Genomic DNA, 22364 nt, shown 5'->3' on the forward strand with positions numbered 1-22364 from the left:
TCCTTTTCTTTGATGAAGACGGTGGGTTCTCCTTCACACTTGTCGAATTCATTATCCAATAGATAAGAATCTATCCTGCTGTACCATGCTCTTGGCGCTTGCTTCAGCCCATAAAGAGCTTTCTTCAATTTGCACACTTTGTGCTCTTCACTTTTCTTCTCATATCCGAGAGGTTGTTCCACATAGACCTCTTCCATTAACACTCCATTTAGGAATGCTAATTTCACATCCATTTGGTAGACTTTCCATTTGTTTTGAGCTACTATGGACAGCACTGCTCTCACGGTTTCCATTCTTGCAACCGGTGCGAAAGTCTCCTCATAATCTCTCCCATACTGCTGCTTGTACCCTTTGACAACCAGCCTTGCTTTATGCCTTTCAATCTTGCCTTCAGCATTGCTCTTGGTCTTGTAGACCCATTTCACACCAATGACTTCTTTGCCTTTCGGTAGCTCAACCAAGTCCCATGTTTTGTTTCTCTCTATGGCATTTATCTCCTCATCCATAGCTTCTACCCATTTCCTATCTTTAATTGCATCCTCGAAATGAATAGGGTCATCAACATGACAATAAAAGGCAAATAAGGAATTCATTCCTTCATCATAAATGTCACTTAGATTTCTAAATTTCTTACCTCGTTCACTTGGTGTGCAAGTGCTTGAAGATGCACTTGAATTTTCTCCTTGTGGTGTGCTTGGAGAAGCACTCTCATTTATCCTCAATGGTGTACCTTGCTGTCCTTGTGTTGTCCTCAATGGTGTCCCTTGCTGTCCTTGTGTTGGCGCTACTGTTTGGGGATTCATTTCAGCCACTTCCTCTTCATCTTCATCATGAGACAAACAGCTCTTGACATTCACTGTTTTCTCTATGCTTCCATCCCAAGCTTCCTCTTCAATGAATTGAACATCCCTGCTGACAAAGAACTTCTTGGTAGATGGGATGTACAGCCTGTAGGCTTTGGATTCATCACTGTATCCAATGAAGATGCATTTCTCCCGTTTGCTGTCCAACTTCCTCCTTAGCTGATCCGGAATGTGTGCATAGGCCACACACCCAAAAACTCTCATGTGGGTGACTCCTTGCTTTCTCCCACTCCATGCCTCTTCTGGCACCTTGTTCATGACTGCTTTTGTAGGACACCTGTTCAATATATAAACTGCACAATGTACAGCTTCAGCCCAATACTCATTTGGCAAATGCTTTGCCTTCAACATGCTCCTTGCCATATCCATGATGGTCCTGTTCTTCCTTTCAGCAACTCCATTTTGCTGTGGGGTGTACCGAGTTGTAAACTGTTTATGAATTCCATTTTCTCTACAAAACTTTAGGAATTCATTTGAGATATACTCACCTCCTCTATCAGTTCTCAATACTTTTATGTGCAGCCCGCTTTGGTTTTCAACAAATGCCTTGAAGTTTTGGAATTTCTCAAACACTTCACTTTTGTTTTTAAGGAAATATATCCAAGTCTTTCTTGTAAAATCATCAATGAATGTCAAGAAATATAGGCTGCCAGCTAATGATGGAGCTTGCATTGGTCCACACAAATCTGAGTGGATAATCTCTAAGGGTGTCTTTGCCCTTATGCTTTTCCCTGATGGAAAATTTTCTCTGTGTTGTTTTCCCAAAATGCAGCCTTCACATAGGCTGTCCGGTTTCTCTATCAATGGTAATCCCTTTACCATTCCCTTTCTGCTCAATAAGTTTAGACCTCCAAAATTGAGATGCCCAAATCTCAAGTGCCACAACCAATTTTCATCTTTTGGCACGCTTTGGAAGGCCTCTTGGGTGACTGCTGTCATTTCCCTTTTGTTCTTCATGTCTGCCCTGATTCGGAGAGGGAACATCATGTTCCTTGTCATCTTCACTTCAGCAATGCATCTTTTGCTGGGTGGTATATCCATGATGGTGCACACATCATTTTCAAAGTAAACATTGTAACCCTTTTGGATAAGTTGTCCAACAATCAATAGGTTACATCTCATTCCGGGGACATAGTAGACATATGTTATAGTTTTCTTTTTTCCTTGTTTTGTAAATATTTTTACCTCCCCTTTACCCATAACAGACACTTTACTATCAGTTCCTAGTGTGACCTCTGACTTCAAGTTTTGATTTAAGGCTGAAAAGAGGGCTATATTCCCTGTCATATGGTTGCTGCAACCTGAGTCTAAAAACCATATGTCCTCACTATGTGTTTCAGCCATGTTACAAGCTAACAGGACATTGTCTTGACTGCTGTTTTCTCTTGTAACATTTGCATTTTGTCTGCTGTTCTTATCATGTTGTTTCTTTCTACAATCACTAGCATAATGTCCATACTTTTTGCAATAATAGCATTGAACATTAGATTTATCATACCTCTGTCCTTGAGCCTGATACTGATCTATTTGTTGGCTGTTGCCTTGACCTTGGTTCTGATTTGGATTGCTGCCTCTTCCTTGTGCATTTGATGGGCTGTTCCTTCCACCTCTGTTCTGGCTTCTGCCTCTTCCTCTCTTGTTTCCTCTGCCTTGACCTCTTCCTCTTCCAAAGGACATCTGGGTCTTGAAGGCTTGCTCAAGAGATGAGTTTTCATTCCTACTCAACCTCTGCTCATGAGTTATCAGTGATGCATGTAGCTCATCAACTGAATAGTTTGAGAGATCCTTTGTCTCTTCAATGGTGGTGACTATGGCATCGAACCTTGAGGGTAAGACCCTCAATATTTTCTCCACAATCCTTCTATCTTCAATTGTTTCTCCATGAGTTCTCATTTGTGTGATTACACCAATCACATGAGTGAAGAATGATTCAATGTTGTCTGACTCCTTCATTTTCAAGTTCTCAAAATCCTTTCTCAGCAATTGTAGTTTTGCTGTCTTCACTCTCTCCATGCCTTGATAGGCTGTCTTAAGAGTTTGCCATGCTTCATTTGATTTTTTAGCTGCTGCTATCCTTGGAAATATACTCTGGTCTACTGCTAGATGCAACAATAAAATGGCCTTTGCATCCTTCTTCCTATTGCTCTTCAGGAGATCTCTCTCTCCCTAAGTTAATGCATTGAACTCAGTTTCATCTGTTGGTTCTTCAAAACCATCTTCAACTATTTCCCATAAGTCTTGAGAGGCAAGCAGGGCTGTCATAGTTATTGACCAGTAGTCATAATTCTTCCCATTAAACTGTGGGAGCTGGGTGTTAAACAAACCCATACCAGTGCTTGTGCTGGCCATTCCTTGTATTTTGATCTATGCCTCTAAATCCTTGACTGTGTGTTTAAACACTGACTGTTTCAATAGCAACACAAAAAAAACTTTGAAATACCTGAATCCTTTGATGTCTGAGTCTTCTGTCTGCCTGAGAAGTTTTGCTGCAGCTACAAACCTTCTCCCTTCAGCTTCTTTGTCACCTTCAAAGAGCCTAACCTGGCTCTGATACCACTGTTGGGTAGTTTTTGATGGGGAAAATACCAAAAACCAAACATTCAAACACACAGAGGCAATGCTCTGTTTCTACCTTTCCAGGATCCTTTTGTGCACAGGAAGACTTAAAAAAAATTCACTGAGAGACAGAGTATTTCACCACCATTAAAACATTCTATTCATTAAAAACTGATACAAACTTCATCCTCTTTTACTGAGAGGGATTTACCACTGTAAAATCATTTTCATATTCACTGCTGTGAAAAACAACTTACTGCTGTAACAAAAGTTTACATGAGTTTACTGCTGTAAAACAAAATTTACATTCACTGGTGTGAAAAACAACTTACGCTCCACCATTTTCTTTATGCACTGCTGTGCAAAACCACACATGGTTTTTTTTGCTACTCCTCCATTCTACGATGGCCAACAACAAAAACCTTATATCCCATGTGCCAAACAAAACAAAGATGCAGAGCACATTTTTCACTGCTCTTCGTTCCTCTTTCTACAATAGTCAATGCACGAGCCCTTTTCATCTTTTGAAAACAAAATAAAAAAACACAATTACTCTTACGTGCCGTAAATAATTTTAACACCCATGCCTTTTTTTAAATGCACCATACCTCCGATACATATAAAAACATTAAAATTTAAATCACCTACCAATACTTCTACGGGCACATTAACTACATTATTATTGGCGGTCAACACAAAATTGAATTCACTCCACGCAAGGCTTTTAATATAGGCTCGTATGCATCTTCAATCAATCAACGGACGAAAATACGGGAGCAGATCCTACGGTGGAGAGTTGATATCGAAAGACCTCACTTGAGTGAACGATAGCTCCCGATATGTCAGAGTTGCTTACGTCAGGTGAGAGCCACGTGACAGCACCAAAACGCATCGGAGGCCAATATACGGAAACAACTTTTCGTGGGAAGGCGGTGCGATATGCCCTGGGCGGTTTGTGGTTTCATGCTGGTGGTTTTGGGTGAGAACGCACGGCTGCGTTGAAATTATAACTTCAACAGTAATGGAGGCAGGAGCAAGGAAGGCTATTGCGTCCAGAAGGCAGGAGCAAGGAAGGCTATTGCGTCCAGAAGTCATGGAAGGCTATTGCGTTCAAAAGTCAGGTGCGTTTAAAAAAACACAAATACAACCCTGGTGTGATGCTGAATTCCGTCCGGTAGTAACTGGTTTCTCTGCCTTTTCTTTCTGGCCTTTGCTTTTTTGCTGAATGCCATCCTGCTTTGCTATTACGATTCATCGACTCAACATATATTCATGACTCTCACAGTTTGCACAGTTTGTCTTTACGTGTATACATTACATTACAGTTTGAGAGCAGTGAACTTTGAAAACTTTTGAAGTCCAACTTAAGTCCAGCTTTATTTGACAGCGTTTGAAGTCCAGCTTTATTTGACAGGTATGGTCGTGAGCCCTGCGAAATTACAAATGATCAAAAAATTTATTTAGCAGGATTGAATTGTACCAATTCTACTTTTTCCTGCAGCTACATTCTCTGTGCAATACATTTTCATTATGTTAATTCAAGGCCTTTATTTAAAGAAATATATAGAAATTGCAATAAGCTGCTCTTTGGTAATGCTAGAAGTGATCTGGATAGGACTGATTTTCCTCCAAAAAGAATACTCTGCCACTTATTGATTGGGATGCCCAAATTTTCTCTTGAAATCTTCTTTGAATATTTCTAACAAAATCCGGTCTCTGTCGAATTTCAATTTTTCCTTTGATGGTTTAAAGTTATTTTAAAATCCAGAATTTCTTTACCATTTGCGTGTCTCTGCCAAAGTTATTTGGCATTCCAAAATGCTTTATCTTTATCCTTTGAATCCTAGGATTTGAATGCCTTTGTAGATAAATCCTTAGTCGACTTGTAGCTACAGTAAACGTTGACAAATAAAATCTCATAAGGCTGGAAAAAATCTTGCTAGGCTCAAAAACAGAGAAAAACACCATGAATTATAAATAAATGGCAATTTCCTTTTTGACTTAGGTAGCTTCCCTCACGGACTTAATCACATTGGGTGGCTATGTTGAAGAAGCTAGTTCCAGCTAACGTAGTAGTCTGGGTTTCACCACGAACTGTTGAAGCACCTGTAGAAGAATCCTAATAAAAAGCAAAGGTAGCAACAAAGCTAGTTCCATAGTGCGTGGCTTCAAATGGGCAAGGTAGTAGTTTGATTTTGAGCCATCCTCCTTTTCCTTTGAGCATTATATAGTAAACTTTGACAAATAAAATCTCATAAGGTTGGAAAAAATCTTGCAAGTCTCAAAAACAGAGAAAAACACCATGAATTAGCTATATATGGCAATTTCCTTTTTCACTTAGGTAGCTTCCCTCACGGACTTAATCACATTGGGTGGCTATGTGTAGGAGATTTATGGTGATATATATGATCGATGCCTCAACTTATGCTGTTTGGCTTATGTGAATGCATTGATGAAATTATTCTAAAGTGCTCGCTATTAGGCATTTGCAGTAGATTTATGTGAATGTATTGATGAAATTATTCTGTGTCTAGGGATTCAATTCTATATAAAGAATTATTGCCTCTACCTTCTACGGCTTACTCCAGTGCTTCCTCTGGGGCCAATGCCTCTGTTGCTTACTCTGGTGCCTCCTCTAGGGCCAATTCTCAACTGTAGCTCCGGCTGCCTATGCCTATCCAACTCTATCTGCGTTCATGTATTCCACCGACCATAACTGACTGCTGGCAACGATTATGATAGCAGACGGCATAGTGAACTGCTTTTAATATTGAATTTATAGGTTAAGGAGAATGAGATATGATGAACGTTGAGCAGAAAAGTGAATGAGAGATGATGAAATTAATGCTTCAATTAGATGGATTGTGTTCTTAATTTAGAGAATATATATGTGATAGAATTATGTTCTTAATTTAGAGAATATATATGTGAGAGAATTAATATTTGGTGGTATAATGTACAAAAATAATCACCAAAAGTTTGCGAATATCTTCCCAGAAAATTCGATTGCTTTGTTTCAACTATGTACAAAGATATCAGACCTTGTAGACTGAGCTTTCTCCAGCGCTAAGCATCCATTTAAGCTGATGTTTATGGCAAAGGCAATATTTTGTGAAATGTCAATAGTTTGGAACCAAGGGTAAACACATTCAACAATCCCTATCTCTAATATGGATGCTTTCTTCAATGTAAGATCTCTTAAAACAGCCACCGATTCTTTGTATATGAAAATTCCAAACGACTCTGTTATTGCTATGTATATGTAATTAATGAATTAAGATCTCATTTTTATACAGCTTTATCTTTTAAGCTCAGATATAACACCATCTAAATCATATTCAACGGGTAGATTATATTCATTCTTAGCCATGGCTGTAATGGTCTGAAATTTATTATTATGCTGTTGTTTATACTTGGCCATTAATTTTTATAATCCTGTTTTATATATTATTTTGGCGCATTGTTTTCCCAAGGATTGTTTGCTTCAGCACTGTATTTTCGCTGAAAATTGTTCAATGAATAATCGCGTGCCTGATATTAGCTATATCTGAGTGAGTGGAGGGGTTGTGTCGCCCTACTAAAGAGTTTACAATGTTGTTGAGGCCTGAAGGTTCAATGGTAAATTTACATGGATCTCATTATAGATGCTTCATTTAATTTTGTTTATTTCTACAGTTGACTGCCATATTAATGAGTTGATTGTCAATTCCCATTTTCTTGAGTTTACAATGTTGTTGAGGCCCGAAGGTTCAATGGTAAATTTACATGGATCTCATTATAGATGCTTCATTTAATTTTGTTTATTTCTACAGTTGACTGCCATATTAATGAGTTGATTGTCAATTCCCATTTTCTTGATTTTCAGTGGGTTGGTATTTGTTTAGGAATTTATTTTTAAACATAGCCTTTGCATTTTAATGCTCATCTAAATATCATATATTCGATGTGTTTCTTTTTGTTGCCATTATAAAAAGCAAATATGAATTTCAGGTTCTATTTTATAAAGAAACTTTTAGTTTCAATTGAACCTACATAGAACAGTGACTCCGTATCAGTGAATGGTTGAAGATAGTTTTAGACTAGAAATAGCAAGCTTGCATTTGGGTCTTCAAAAAAATTTGTTTTTTCCCAAGGTCATGGGCATAAGAACGAACTTTATACCCAGGGACTGTTCATGCTTCTACCACCCCGGCAGGGACTACTGATAGGCTGGTCTGTAGGAGCAACACTGGGATATGCTCAAGCAACCGCCAGAGAAGCGTTTAATATCATGCATTGGTGATGGAAGCTTTCAGGTGCAGATGCAAGGATTTTTATATAAAATTCTGTAATATTTTATTTAATGAATAACAATGAATCTGTATTTCAAATATTAAATTCCTTGGGTTATTTGTTTTGTCCAAAAATCAGTAAGTTTTTATCCCTAAATGTATTCTTCGACCATTTACTTTATTTTAATTCATGCCGTCTCTACATTTAATAAAAATAAATACATGTCGATGCCATTAGAGACATGCTTGACTTTTTCATGGTTTTTAATTAAATATGAGGTGGTTCTAAATGATTTAAGGACCATTTAGAATGATTAAGGAGTAATGGAGCGACCATTTACTTTAAAATGAAATACATATGGATGCCATTAGAGACATGCTTGACTTTTTTTCATGAACTTTAATTAAATATGAGGTGGTTCTATATAATTTGAGGTACATGATTTATGCCCGCAACCAGACCGTCAACGTTAACGACGTGCTCTTTAAAGTTTGGGATATGAACGGTGGCTTGAGTCTCTTTCAGTCCACCTGAAAGAAGCTTCTTTGATCCGGACAGCACATACAACTCATATAATTTGCTTGATGATATGGTAAAAAGCTCTAATACATAATTTCAATATATTATTTTTTGGGATAAAATTGTAAATTTCACTGCTTTAAAAAAAAGCATTCTTTTTAATGCATAAATAATTTTAGCGGGGCCATTTGAATTCTGCGAATTATGGTTGAAACTTAAAATTTCTTCAAATTCTAATTGGAACAAATCAACTAAAATAATTCGCAGTTTTGTTGTTATTGTCAGCTTTTCATCGTTTTTTCTCAGCCCTAGAAAATGCAGGATGCCTAAGTACTCTGTACCAGGTATTTGTTTTGTTATTTAACAGCACCCCTTCTTTCTGTGCAGGTTAAGACGGAAGAAGAGGCTGTAGAGGCTATTAAAACTGCCCTAGGACCCAAAAAGGATTGCTTATGCTTCATTGAAGTTATTGTACACAAGGATGATACAAGCAAAGAGTTGCTTGAGTGGGGTTCCAGAGTCTCGGCAGCAAACAGCAGGCCGCCAAATCCTCAGTAGGGAGGCTTTGAAAAGACTAGCAATTGGAAACACTTTTTTGCGGCTCATGTCTGAGATGTCATTCTTTCTCTGGTCTGGCTTATAGGATCATGTTCGAATTATTTATATCTGAATTTACTTTCTTATATCCGAGGTCAAGTTGTGGTCACAAACATAGGGCTACTTTTTGGTCACTGGTTAGCATGCTTAGTGTTTAGTGTCAAACTTAGTCGGAGCTATTTTTGCAATATAATTAAAATAACAAATGCTAATTTTTCGGTTATATAGGGAGGGTCATTCATGTCTGAGATGTCATTCTTTCTCTGGTCTGGCTTATAGGATCATGTTCGAATTATTTATATCTGAATTTACTTTTTTATATCCGAGGTCAAGTTGTGGTCACAAACATAGGGCTACTTTTTGGTGACTGGTTAGCATGCTTAGTGTTTAGTGTCAAACTTAGTCGGAGCTATTTTTGCAATATAATTAAAATAACAAATGCTAATTTTTCGGTTATATAGGCAGGGACTACCGGCTGCATGCAGCACTTGTTTATTGTGGTTTTACTATATTTGTAATAATGTGTTAACCTATTCTATTTTATTTATAGTTGAATGAAGCTCAAGTGCATCCCAACCACTGTATTATTATTAATATTCTTTGGTTCAGATGTGGTAAAATTCAATTTTGTATTTTTTTTTAGCGGTAAGTTATATCAGTAAGTAGTTTTTTATTGTGTTTCTAATGATATTTATTTTATTTATTGATAAAAAAATGTTTTAGTAATGGAAATGGTATAGCAATAAAAGTAACGAATTCCTTAATTATAAGTTGAAGAGATTTATTTAGTTGTTATGATAAAATTAAGATAAATTCTGATATAGTTAGGTGTTATCAAATAATATAGTTGGGTGTTATGAAATGACATTTTGAATGGTTTAAAGTAATGAATTCCTTACTTATAAGTTAAAGATCATAATTGTGATTTATTTAGTTGTTATGATAAAATTAAGATAAATTGTGATATAGTTAGGTGTTATCAAATGACATGGTTGGGTGTTGTGAAATGACATTTTGAAAGATTTATCTCCGTGTAGGTTTCTCAAGTAACAAGGCTGTGGAAGTTCGTTGGAGGGAGAGGTTATTTGGATAATAAGGAGGTGGAAACAATGCCAACAATGCGTAGATATGGAAGTGGAGTAAATGTTAGAGAATTATAACAGAACAAAGTTAGTTGGTATTCAACTTCTACTGAGTTATTCATTTTCTTTAGTTGTGTTTGAAGTTTTTCAAGTTTATTTATTTTATTTAAAAGTATATTCAGATAAATAAGGTAAGACTATGATTTTAAATATGAATATACTTTCACATATTTTTTAAAACATATTCTAAACTTCTTTAAGGTTATTTTGAACAATTTGAGATTGATATGTTTTTTGGGGTTATTTATTGTGAAATTCTTTCAATGTGAAAGTGTAGAATTGAAGTTTATTTTAATTAAACAATCTCTTTGCTTTTCCCTCTTGCATGTAACATTTTCTATTATATTAAAATGTCAAAAAATAGATACATCATGTCATAGTAGCATATTGTGGTAGATAGGAAAATTCAATGAATCTTTTTCTTATGAGAGTAGTGACTATTAGAATAGAAAGAATTTAGGTAGTGGCAGCTATTTTCATTATTTATATTTTCTAGCATGTGTTCTGAGTTCTTTGAGTATCATGAATGAAGAGACCTCTCTTCATTAGCACACACATAATATCATGTGGGTGTAGTGTAGAAGGGTTGGTTTATGCTTGCAGGAACTCCACCTTATTTGCCACCATCATGTAAATGGGAGGGATTTCATGGCTTGATATTAGCTCCTTTGCTTCTTCGGTAGCATCCCTCTTGACCCAGACTTATTTTGTAAATTAATTGTAATGAAGTTTGTTGATGGCATTGTATTTACTATGTCCAGATGGATGTTACTATTTGCAACTTAAATGTTGGATGAATCCAAGAATGATGTATATGTAATATAAATATTTGTTTAATAAATATGTTGACACTATCAACTGGGAAGATGTCAACTAGGAACATGGAAGCACTGATATAGGCTATGATAACAGTAGTGAGAGAAAGATGAGGGAATTGCAAGAGTTATCTTTCCAAATCATTGCCATAAAATTTTAATTTTAATTTGAGCCTTTTTCTCTCTACCCAAGAAATAAATGATTTTGAAAGACTTTGTAATTGGGTTAGTTTCCCTCACAAATATGAAAGTTGGGTTGGTAGGGACAATATTGCTTTAGAATTTAATTAAAGGAATAGGTTGGGTACATTATTTAGATTTTGTAATTGTTCCATGGATTTCCTATTACAAAGAAGTAAATATGGGACTCTACAACAACAAATTCCATATATTATGGATAAATATGGAAGGGAGTAGATATCCATAGGAGAAGAGACATATGGTTCCCTAAGTAATTAAATTCATGAGTAAAATGTCATTACTATTTAGTGGAATGATTACTTAAGAATTGTTGGTGTGTTTTAGGCTCTCTAAAAATGAATTTTGCGTGGCTATTACTCATCAAAAATCTTTGGAAGTTATTTGAGTAGTGGGGATCATGAATTGAAGCATATTGGGCCAGTATGATAAGAAATGGCAAGGAAATTATTGAGGGAACTATAGGGTACTGACCCATACCTCAAAGACATCTATGACTAGTTGAGACCCTATGCTCAACACAAATAGTTCTTTGATGTTTTTTCTCTTGTTAGCTTCACCCAACCTATTTTTCTATGTATTATTGACAATTTCCCCTTATCGTCTCAGAACCTTGTTAGGGTTTGGCCAGCTATAGAGTATGAAGTTGATGTGAAACTAAGACTACTGTTAGGTGGAAAAACCTCCGCCTAAATCAATTTCCATCTTGAAGATTTTAGTTAAGTGTTTACTTTACTCATTTGTTTATTTTCAATTTTCTCTTAAATAAATATGGAGAAAGTTTTACATTAATTTGCTAACCATGAAAATTTGGATATATATATATATATATATATATATATATAACTTGCATGTGTGTGTTTGAGTTTTTCATCTTTCAACATGAATGAGTGATATCGCCTATTTCTTAAGTTTTGGTGGGCACACATTTACATGTTTACCCCTACCCGTTTATAAATATGCTTATTCAAACATGAATCTATCCATTTTGGTGCGAAGGACTTTCTAGATTATAGTGGGCAACAACTCAAGAGGATAAAGAGCATGGGAAGTTTGAATATGGTGAATTCTAATAATAATCCATTATATGAGTGAAATTTCCTTTAATTCATTACCTATATAGGAATATTTATATGCATAAAGTCACTTACATTCATGATGTTCTTTGGTATGAAAAGAAAGGAATTCCTAGATTTTTACCCAAAAAATGATAATTTGAATCATGATGCAAATCCTATTTTTCATAGATTTTATGGAGCCATAATCCCCTCTAATATCTCATGCAAATCCACTTAGTTTTGTTGTAGAATTTGAACAAATCTACTATAGAGTAAGGAGAACTTGTTAGGTTTTTTTTAGATAAAAATGTTAAATTTAGTAAATGGTTGATGGAATCATGTGGGGTCAACATGAGCTTGACTCCATGGGAAATGGGTGAAATGTTTCCAGTTTTTAAATTTTGGATTTCATGGAAGCAACCTTACACACATTGGAAATTGTTTATATGGGTAATTTATCATTTCAATGGTGGTGTTAATTAAATATATTATATTATGTATTCCTATTATTCAATCTGATATATATGAGCTTAAATGTATTAAATTTATAATTAAAGATTATTTTAATTAAGAATTTTGATGGTGTATATTGAGTTGTGCCCAAATATGCCCAAAAAATTGTCAATTGTGGATTGGAACATTGCTGTTGGGTTTTAGGTTTTCTAAAATTTTATTTTGTAGGTTTATTGGTCAGCTAAGACCTTTGGAACTTATTTGATGAGTGAGGGTCATGAATTGAAGCATTATTGGATTACTATTATAAGCATTGGGCAAGGAAATATCAAAGGGAACTATAGAGCCGTGAAGGGATAGTTGAGAGGCATCCAAGACTTATCTAAATTTGAGACCCTAGGATTAGCATGAAAAAAAAATTGTTTGATGCTTATGTTTTGGTAAAAAAAAAAATTAACTCAAATACAATATACTGTGTGAAGACTTGTTTACTAATAAATATATGACACATAATACATCATAACCATGAATCTGTTATAATTCTACACATAATTTTACCTACATTTATCCATCATCCATCCCATGTAAGCTCCAACAAATACTATTTTCCAATTCAAAGATCTCTACAGATTACATACATGGTCTTCTTCCTCTTGACGCGTACTTGATGCTTATTGAATATTCACTTTGCAAGTGTTAGAGTGATCAATTCTAACAACTCGCATTTACATATTGTGACCAAACTCAAAGGAATCACTATAGTATTTCAGAGTTCTCTCACTAGGAACTCTGAAACGGATAGCTGGAATACTTCATCGTTGCATATTTGTACCTGGTGTAAGTTGTGTGACACTGGACCACGGGAGACTGAATGCTTTGCATGCAGCCTATCGTCAGTCTGATGAAAGACGTTTTACTAATGCTGCTATTCATATTATTTTTATGTATAATATTTCACATGCAAATTTGCCCAGCTCGTCACTGCACATTTGGATTTTCATCTCCTTCACCTCCCATCTAGGAACCAAATCTGATAGGAGTGCATCTCAACCGAACAGGTCTATAAGTATGCTTTTCTTTTACACATACCCGAATCTATGTAGATAATTAGGCACAACTTTCCAAAAGGGACTATTCCACATTGTGCAAGTCAGCCACAGGCATGCACTTATGACGTCTCCATTCATTTATTTGCCATAAATTCTAGCCAGAGTTGAACCCCTAGATCTCTGATCACTAAATTGCACTACGTCGCATCTAATCGCCGAATTACAGTATGTTACACCCCACCAGACGTCACTCTCCATGTCCTTGGGCTCTCCCGTGAGGCAGTCAAGCCAAATGGACCTCTGTCATATACGAGACTTCGTCGTATCATGACCACCGTTTCTCAGTTGCGTATCTGCATGACCCGCAAATCCCCACAGATCACTAGACTGACTCTTGAAAACATATGACACTCTCTTGTAACGTTCTCTTAATAGATCCCAATCAATCACAAAAAACAAAAACAAAATGTTCTCTTAATAGATCCCAATCAATCACAAAAAACAAAAACAAAATGTTCTCTTAATAGATGCCAATCAATCACAAAAAAACAAAAGCAAAAAAACTGATGGACAAACAAACCAAAAAATATGAAGGATTAACTTCACAACACAAAATCATCACACAAACACTATTTGCATATGCCCGTGGACCTCCCACAAGGTAGTCCGCCTAGCGCAGCTTTGATACCATTTTAATTTTACTGATCTTTGATATCAATTTAATTTTACTTATAGCAAATATTTTATTAATAAAATATTGTTATTGTTTCTCTAACCTTATATATAAATACTTGTAATATTTGTAATGTTGTTTTAAAATAAGGAAATTATGGTGGATTTATTCACTTGGTTAAGAGAATATCTCAACCAATATCTAGATCTAAACAAATCGTGAAGAATAGGAACAAACTTCTTAACTTAGAAGACATAACACTTAAGGCAAAAAAGTGAATTATATTTTCTAAGCCTTTCTTCATTATCCTCTAAAACATGAAAATATAGAATGACTCCATCTACTTCTTACTATGTAGGATAATAAATCTATAATCCAAAAGGTCAATAAAAACAAAAAGTAAGATGCAATTACTCATCAAGATCACTAGTTATTCAATTCTTACTCTTATTGAGGACATTGATTGTTTACTTTAACTTTTAAGCCATGCAAATATGCATGCCACAATGAATTTATAGCATAATCCCTATTTCATAGATCTCATGATATTATGAATTATGTTATCTTCTCCATATTTTACATAATAACCTCATTGAAGCATAAAAAATGTTGATCCAAGCATTAAGGTTATAAAGGATGCACCTCCCTACTCTTGGGGTTGCATTAACACAAATGTAAAGATGTAAGGAGAACTCTCAAATATTGGACACAAATTATTGAGAATGTCAATGTTTACCAAAAAAAAAAGAACAAAATGAAAGAGTGTGATAGATAGAGATGCATAAATTTAGGGAAAGAAGAATGAACATAGCAAGGAACTGATGATGCAAAAAATTGAATGAATATATGATTACAATCCTTACTATCGTAATCCCACTTTCTGGTTTTGTGATATTGACAAGGTCTATTTTCTCCAAGTTCATACATAAAATTAATCAAGAAAATACAAGTTATAGCTCATCTTAATAGTGTTTTATTATTCCAAACAAAATTATTGATAACTTTTGTATGAAGAAAAGAAAAATATGCACTATGCTTACGATGAGCTTGACTAAACCTATACAATATTAGCTTTGAGAGATTATATCTAGTGATAGAAAACTAGAAGAAATCCTATGTGGTAGTTATTTGTGTTAAAATGGATAATTTACTAGCATTACTAAATGTATACAAATTTTGGTAGTAGATAAGCATTTCATGAAAACCCTCAAATATTAAAATATTTCTTATCAAGACACTCATTTTCACTCACCTGGTCATCTAAAAATCACATTCCCATACAACAAAAATACCATTATGGTGGGAGGAACTCATCCGGTTATGAACATATCTAATATTGGAATTAATATTTAACACCCCTCTGTTGTATGTAACACCCTATTGTTATCTTGCCAGACCTAAGCTAAGACTGAGTTGTAACATAAAACCTAGGTCTAAGGTGTAACAATTAAAGTAAATACTTTATTATTAAAGAAATAAAGATAATTTAATTGCTTGGAAAATGAGACACCAAGATATGAGATTCTTTCCAAATGAAATCCCATTGCTGAACGAGAATGGATAATTCCTTCATGATAAGGCTTCTCGATCAAATTCTAGATAACCTTAATGAAATGAGAGATAAATATCCATTAAGTTACTTAGATCGAGAAAGATGCTAAGTTCAACGAAAAAATAAAAGCCTTACATGAGAGAAAGGTAAGCTTTTATGGGAAAAGAAATAAAAGCCTTGCAGGAGATAAAGGCAAGCTTTTATGGGAAAAGAGTCGCGAGAGCGAAAGGGGACATTTTATGGGAAATGCCTAGGCAAATGGATAAAAAGGATCCATAAAAGCGGGATGTCGTTAAAGGGGACCATATCATGAAAGAGGGCATTAAATAACCATTGAAGACATCAACAAGGGGCAGTTGATCCATGCAAATAAGTCTTGGCTTGGGGGTAAAGTGGAGGAAGTGAGTTCTAGGTTGGGTGGCAGTCCTCGATTTTCCAAGTGACATTATTTCAGCTAATCTAGTTTTCTTCAATTGCATAGGATGTTCTAGATGTTGAATCCTTACTCTCTATGGTATTGTACCTTTAAGAATAGGAGTATAATTGCATGTGTTATCCTTGTTTATAAGATGATTGAATACTTATGCATGTGACAACTACTAAATATAAATTTAATCGAAGTTAAATTTATTGATTGGAGCATAGTAGGTTGTTTTTAGTATTGTGTTAAGGAGGTATGTGAAAAATGGTACCAGAGCTCTAAGTTCAAAAATTGCAGCCTACGGGCCAACCTACATGTGTAAGATTTCTTATTTACTTGAGATATGATAATATGATTATAGTATAGAATAAATGTTATGTAGGTTTTATCTGTAGATGTGCATAGCTGTTATTTATGGCTATGCATGCAACTTATTAAAGTAAATTAAGGAACATTAAGGTATTCAATCAAACACTTGAATAAGAACTTAGATATATAGGTAACCTGGTGCAGACGATTATTGCCACCATAGTAATCACACATATTAGCTTATATCCACAATCATCTTTACGATAAATAGATAGATTCAAGGGTATGGTAAAGGTTACTGGATTAGTATTATTGTGAACCTACTTGAGCATGGTATAATTCCATTTAATTTTTAAGATATTAGACTCATAATGAATATGAGGGAAGATGGTTGGGTGAAAAGAACTTTTGACTTATAATAAAGACATGACTCATGCGTGTATTTACTCCATAAATCATAGAGATAAACTGAAAATCTATTGGCTCAAACCCAAGAAGGAATTTCAAGGGCATGAGCACCCAGTATATTAAGAATCACTGCAAAAAATACTCGCCTACGAAGGCTAGGATCAGTTACAAATATTCATAATATAAATGCTCCTTTCTTACCAAAGCTTTTAACTAATAGTGAAGAAATTCCCCCATTTAAATCTCGTCAACTAATTTCAACCTATAAAGGACATTAGTGTACTTGGTTGCAGAAATTTACTAAACCCAAAGGATGACAGATTCTTTGCTAAAAATGTGTCACAACGATTATCTAGTATGAATAATGAACATCGTGTTCCTCCCTATAGTCTCAAGACCACAAACTGGTTTAAGTAAATGGATTAAGAGTACTAACAAGTAAAAAAGTGATATACAATCCGAATGGCCCATATATACCATTGGATATTCTCTAGGGTCTACAAAGCCTTAAACACAATTGGTGAATAGAACATTCAGACAACGAGATTTGTTGCGAGCTATTTGGTTAGATGGATATAAACACCATAATTGAAAATGTTGTTGAAGTAGGTGATATACAAGTAGATAAGTTTCCCGCATTAGGAAGTACTCACAATATTTCATGTATGTCTACCTTGTATTATTTGGTAAGCATGTCTAGGTGACTCTAGATTTGGAAAATCGTGAAATAGTATGTTGGTAAGATACAATATGTTTAAAATATATATAGGATGAATGAAATCATTTATCAGTGGAGGTTGCAACCAAATATTAGCTGGTTCAAAATATGTTTAGTAAAAAGAAAACAAATCATTGTTGTTTATATGACACGATCCGTGGAAATTCTTCCATGTGGTTGACCCTGAAATCATACTCTTCTATACAGAGGGTGGCAGGGTTTCGGGACCCATGCAATATGATTTGAATTTTAGCAATGATTGGACGAAAATCAATTTAACATTCACTTCACTCTGTTGTGCTTATTGGCTCAAAGAGGTGTCATTCCACACCAGATCGATTAGCTAAGAAATCATGTGACTCCAGCAAAGACATCCACGACGATGGGGCTACCAACCTATTTCTCTATTTGATAGACATTCATGCCTTCTACAACCATTTCCTCTTCGAAAATTGCTCTCGAACTGAAGTATTGCTGGTCATATACCTCCAGAACCGTATAAAAACCCCACACCATTGAGATTTATGGCAAGCTCTATTATTACCACTTTAGGGAGCATTTTTTATGGGTTAAATTAAAACACAACATTCCCTTTCTGATTTGGTTAACATATAAAATCCCATCTATGACTGTTGTTTCCCTTTCGATCCACACTGCCACCTTTTTACTTGCCTTATCCGTTGATCTGGAGGCGTTCGATTGCTTATTGAGTTTCCGACAAAAGAATTCAGTTGGTATAATGGTTGTCCTTATTGTCACACCCATAAAAGAATTTAATTTTTATAGTTCTTATCCTTACTTGCATGTGGACAAGTCGCATTGAGAATGTATCGTTAATATCATCTTCTCCTTGCGTGGAGGTTACGCGTACATGGTGTTTTCTCGATTGTTTAGCCACTAGATCAATTGGTCTTTATTCGATATAAATACTACTCGTACCCATTGAGTTTCATCTTATTCTGTATTGGAACCATATTGGGGGTCTTCTGCTTTAGAATTCTTCAACGGGTGGCTCATACATACCAAAGCTAAAGCTGGCTATTAGTCCCGCGTTTTTTGAATAGGTAGCCTTGTATACACAACCTCCCATGTAGGTTGTCTGCCTGCATATAGAAATTTGCAATTGCAGGGCAGAGACGAGTAATAAGAAATTTTGTTTCATGACATTTGGCCAATGTCACGCATAATATTGTTGCCAATCATGTTGGCTGTCAGAGCCTCACTACTTTCTCATGCCCTCTCAATTCATAGAGATGGTCATAGATTCAATTCGTCTCCCCTTCTTTCATTCTCATCCACGTCCACTAGAAAACCAAGTTCAAAGGAATTTGCAGCCACGAGTAGGGCCACGAATGATCACACTCCTTCTATGAGGTGAATTTTATGGCACGCCACTGCCACCACCAACGAAACAAACAACACTGTGGCATCCAGCGAGGAGGGAGTGGGACAGGGAGAGGAATCGAGATCAAATCCAACCAAGATGCAAGTAGAGGAGTATGAGGTGGTGGTGGAGAAGCCCATTGGCCTCAAGTTTTACAAGGGCCCTGACCGTGGCACTTACATTGATCTTATTGCTCCTAGCGGCAATGCTGAAAAGACCAAAATGGTTACAGTTGGTGACAAAGTTATTGCTACTAGTGTTGTATTTGAGATAGAAATATGGCTTGCGGCTAGATATGGCCGCACAATGCACACTATTCGCCAATGAATTGGGCATTTACTAATGAGAATACAAAAAAAATATACACTTCTATTATGTTTGGTCCACTGTAGAGGGAGAAATAGTGAGGTGCTTCGGGCTTTTAGTAATGGAAGCTGAGGAAAGTCCCCGGGCCAACCTTAACAAAAAATGCAAGCTCAAAAGAGAAGATCTATGATTTGTAGAACATTTGGTGCTCCCAGTGGGCAAGTCTAAGACACGAGTGGAGCCTCACATTCTAGATGATGCTCGACGAAGCAGCTGGCCATGCTCACAGTGATGCCGTAGGAAACACTCGAGTCACTGGACATGTAGGCTATTTCCATCACCAAAGGTTTTATGAGCCTAGAATTATTTTCTTTTTATGGACACGATTAAATTTTATGAATAGGGATGTATCTATTTCAATCATTCAAAAGCCATCATAGTTCCTCCTTAGGTAAGAAGTCTCTTCTTACAAGTCCAAATTTCAATGATTTTCATTGGTATAACTGGCCGAAACGGTAGGGATAAGGATGCACTAATTAAATTATACATGTGTGTATAATTTTATATAAGCTATTTTTTTATATATACATAAAGCATCCCATTAGAATATGAATACTTTTTGCTATTTTCTCCTCAATGTTGTTTGATTGTCATTAAGCTTTGAAGGTTGCATGTTCATCCTTTCTTGTTTGCATACAAAGAGTGTTCTGGATGAACCAGGATAATGTGCAAACTCATTTGTGTGCTTACATGCATTTATGCTTATTACGTGCTTGCGATGCACTGCATTTGTGTGTTTTCAGGAATGGATAACTAAGATTTTCACTAAATACCATGATTTAAAATTGGTTTAATTTTAGATGGTTATAGTCGAGCTTGATGAATGAAGAAATTTGTAATGTTTTAAGGTATGATTAGTGTATTGAAAGTTTGGATGATGGATTTTAGTTGTGTGGTCATCATGGTTTATAAATATGAATGCAAGTGTTGAAAGGAGTAATGGTGGATAAGGAAAGTTTGAATCCTATGCCATTAGGTCTTTTCTCCTATACTGTCATCGTATTACTTTGCTCATATTAGGATTAAATTATGAGTTGTATGATTGTTATGCATAATCTATCCAAGCACATAGCTTAATGGAATAGATTTTATACTTATAAAGATCTTAAGAAAGTTTGAAATATGAAGGGAAGAAATGTTGAACTCTTATGAGGTAACTAGAAAACACAAATAGATAAAATGATAAGTGCTCTTTCCATAGATCATGGCCAACATGAGGAAATATTAAAATACAAGTATATAAATGGAATCTATATAAATCACTGGAAATAAGTTCATGACATTCTATCAATAGTATCAAAATTTCTTGGTTAATTACTTTGTTTTCATCCTAGAAAAGATTCTAAAGGTTTTCCTTATTTGTATCTCCTCATGAAGTTTTCCATGAAGGACCATTAAACTCATGAAAGATAGGATATTAGACTAGGTATTTTGGTTATTTAAAATTGTCTTTCAATTTATTATTTTGCGTTAATTGGTGCATCTACATGTGATGATGAAGATCATTTTAGATGTGGTTTTTCAACTAGTTGAACCGTTTAATTCACCCTTATTGGGGAAATGTCCCAAATATACAGTGTTGAAGAGAACTAAAACTTACCGGGTCATTATTAAGATATTAAGTAGAAATATGCATATTTAATTTGATATGAATAGTTTGAAACTTATAGGTTTATTTTTGCATAAATAAATATCCTAATAGTTGTAACTGAAATATGCAAGAGACACAAATTATATTTCCAATCTAGACTGAATTTGTGTCATAGTTGTAAAGACTTTAAGAAGCCCCCCTAAATTTATAAATATAATAAATGGGCGAATCTCCATGGTATATAGGAAAAATGGAAGGTGATTTTATGAATAATATAATATGTATATATAATTTTTTGGCGAATCTCTCACCAGGCATGGCGAATATTTTACTTAATTATAAAATCTTGTAAGATCTTGGTATTACCTTATCATAAACCTGGAGCTTAAAAATTACTATTAGTAATTTATAAAAATTAATAAAATTAATAGTTGATTTTTATTTTATTTTTTGTTTTAACCAAGCTAAAATGTTTAACATAAATTAAATTACAACATCCAATTTTACTCTTGATCCACTAGACGGATCAAATATTTTTTCACTCTATGCTAGTTTGCATATCACAATATTTGATAGCTCTCGGAGGTTAGTAGATCCAAAGTAAAGATGGATCTATGCTAGTTTAATTTCCCCATGTAAATAGGCTACATTCCAGGTGAATACCATGTGCCATTTTGGTGAATACCATGGGTCAATACCGTGTGCCATTTTTATTTTTATTAGGGTTAATAATATTTTTTTTGCATGGTATTAATAACAATCTAGTCCATGGTATAGTATTTTGCCCATAGGTTTCACCTAAATATAACGCATTTTTTGAGTGTGCCGTAAATATAAGGTGATTTATGGAGTAAATATAAAAAAATGTTTTATTTGTTTACCATACCTCTCATTTATTTATATTTTTATTAATTTACCATACCTCTTTTACAAATATGGTATTTGGCCCATGGGATTAACTTAAATAAAAACTCTTTGTTGAGCCTTCATAAATAGAACGAGGGTTATGGACTAAATATAAAAAGAGGTTTTATTTATTTACGATACGTCTAGTTTATTTATATTTTTATTTATTTACCATACCTTTTGAGTAAGTATAAAAAGACGTTTTATATTTTTATTTGTTTACACCCTTGCATGTATATAAGGTGACTTATGGAGTAAATATAAAAAATGTTTTATTTATTTACCATACTTCTCACTTAAAATGGACGAATGGAAGGTTGTAACTCCTAATTTCAAGGGCTAAATTTACCTTTTTTACCCTCTCCCTTAAAATAAGGTGGGCTATTTGAGGTGATTTGTAAAAATGTACTATGATACAAAATATTCGCCCACTAAAAATTTAAAACCCCTTAATTTCGCCAAAGGGCGAACATTCGCCCCTAAAATTTTCTATATGTAAAGTGTATAAACACAT

The 22364-nt window shown here is 34.8% G+C and overlaps 1 protein-coding gene and 1 pseudogene across 5 annotated transcripts; both read left to right on the forward strand.

Annotated features, from left to right (window-relative positions):
• The first annotated feature begins 4439 nt into the window (after window positions 1-4439).
• Window positions 4440-9030, forward strand: LOC149144734 (pyruvate decarboxylase 2-like). 5 transcript variants are annotated; one of them, XM_089448057.1, is made up of 4 exons: window positions 4440-4540; window positions 4745-4833; window positions 7585-7714; window positions 8598-9030. In XM_089448057.1, exons 3-4 carry the CDS (start codon window positions 7655-7657, stop codon window positions 8766-8768), a joined length of 231 nt encoding a protein of 76 aa, XP_089304183.1. In that variant the 5' UTR covers window positions 4440-4540; window positions 4745-4833; window positions 7585-7654; the 3' UTR covers window positions 8769-9030. The 5 variants fall into 5 exon arrangements, 3 of the variants coding, with proteins under 3 accessions (XP_089304183.1, XP_089304184.1, XP_089304185.1); XM_089448058.1 differs by having other exon boundaries at window positions 4446-4540; window positions 4714-4833; XM_089448059.1 differs by lacking the exon at window positions 4745-4833 and having other exon boundaries at window positions 4450-4540.
• Window positions 9031-18804: 9774 nt separating this feature from the next.
• Window positions 18805-19425, forward strand: LOC149144735 (phosphoglucan phosphatase LSF1, chloroplastic-like; annotated as a pseudogene).
• Window positions 19426-22364: the final 2939 nt, after the last annotated feature.

This window comes from Pinus tabuliformis, chromosome X (assembly GCF_031772625.1).
Source record: "Pinus tabuliformis cultivar Carrire ecotype Pingquan chromosome X, CPIR1, whole genome shotgun sequence".
In the NCBI taxonomy this organism is placed as follows: Eukaryota; Viridiplantae; Streptophyta; class Pinopsida; order Pinales; family Pinaceae; genus Pinus; species Pinus tabuliformis.

Bases quoted from the DNA above. Each gene is read 5' to 3' on its own strand.
- LOC149144734 (XM_089448057.1), top strand. From the start codon at position 7,655: ATGCTCAAGCAACCGCCAGAGAAGCGTTTAATATCATGCATTGGTGAT. The intron at 7,715-8,597 runs GTGCAGATGCAA...CTTTCTGTGCAG, and splicing joins TTGGTGATGGAAGCTTTCAG to GTTAAGACGGAAGAAGAGGC.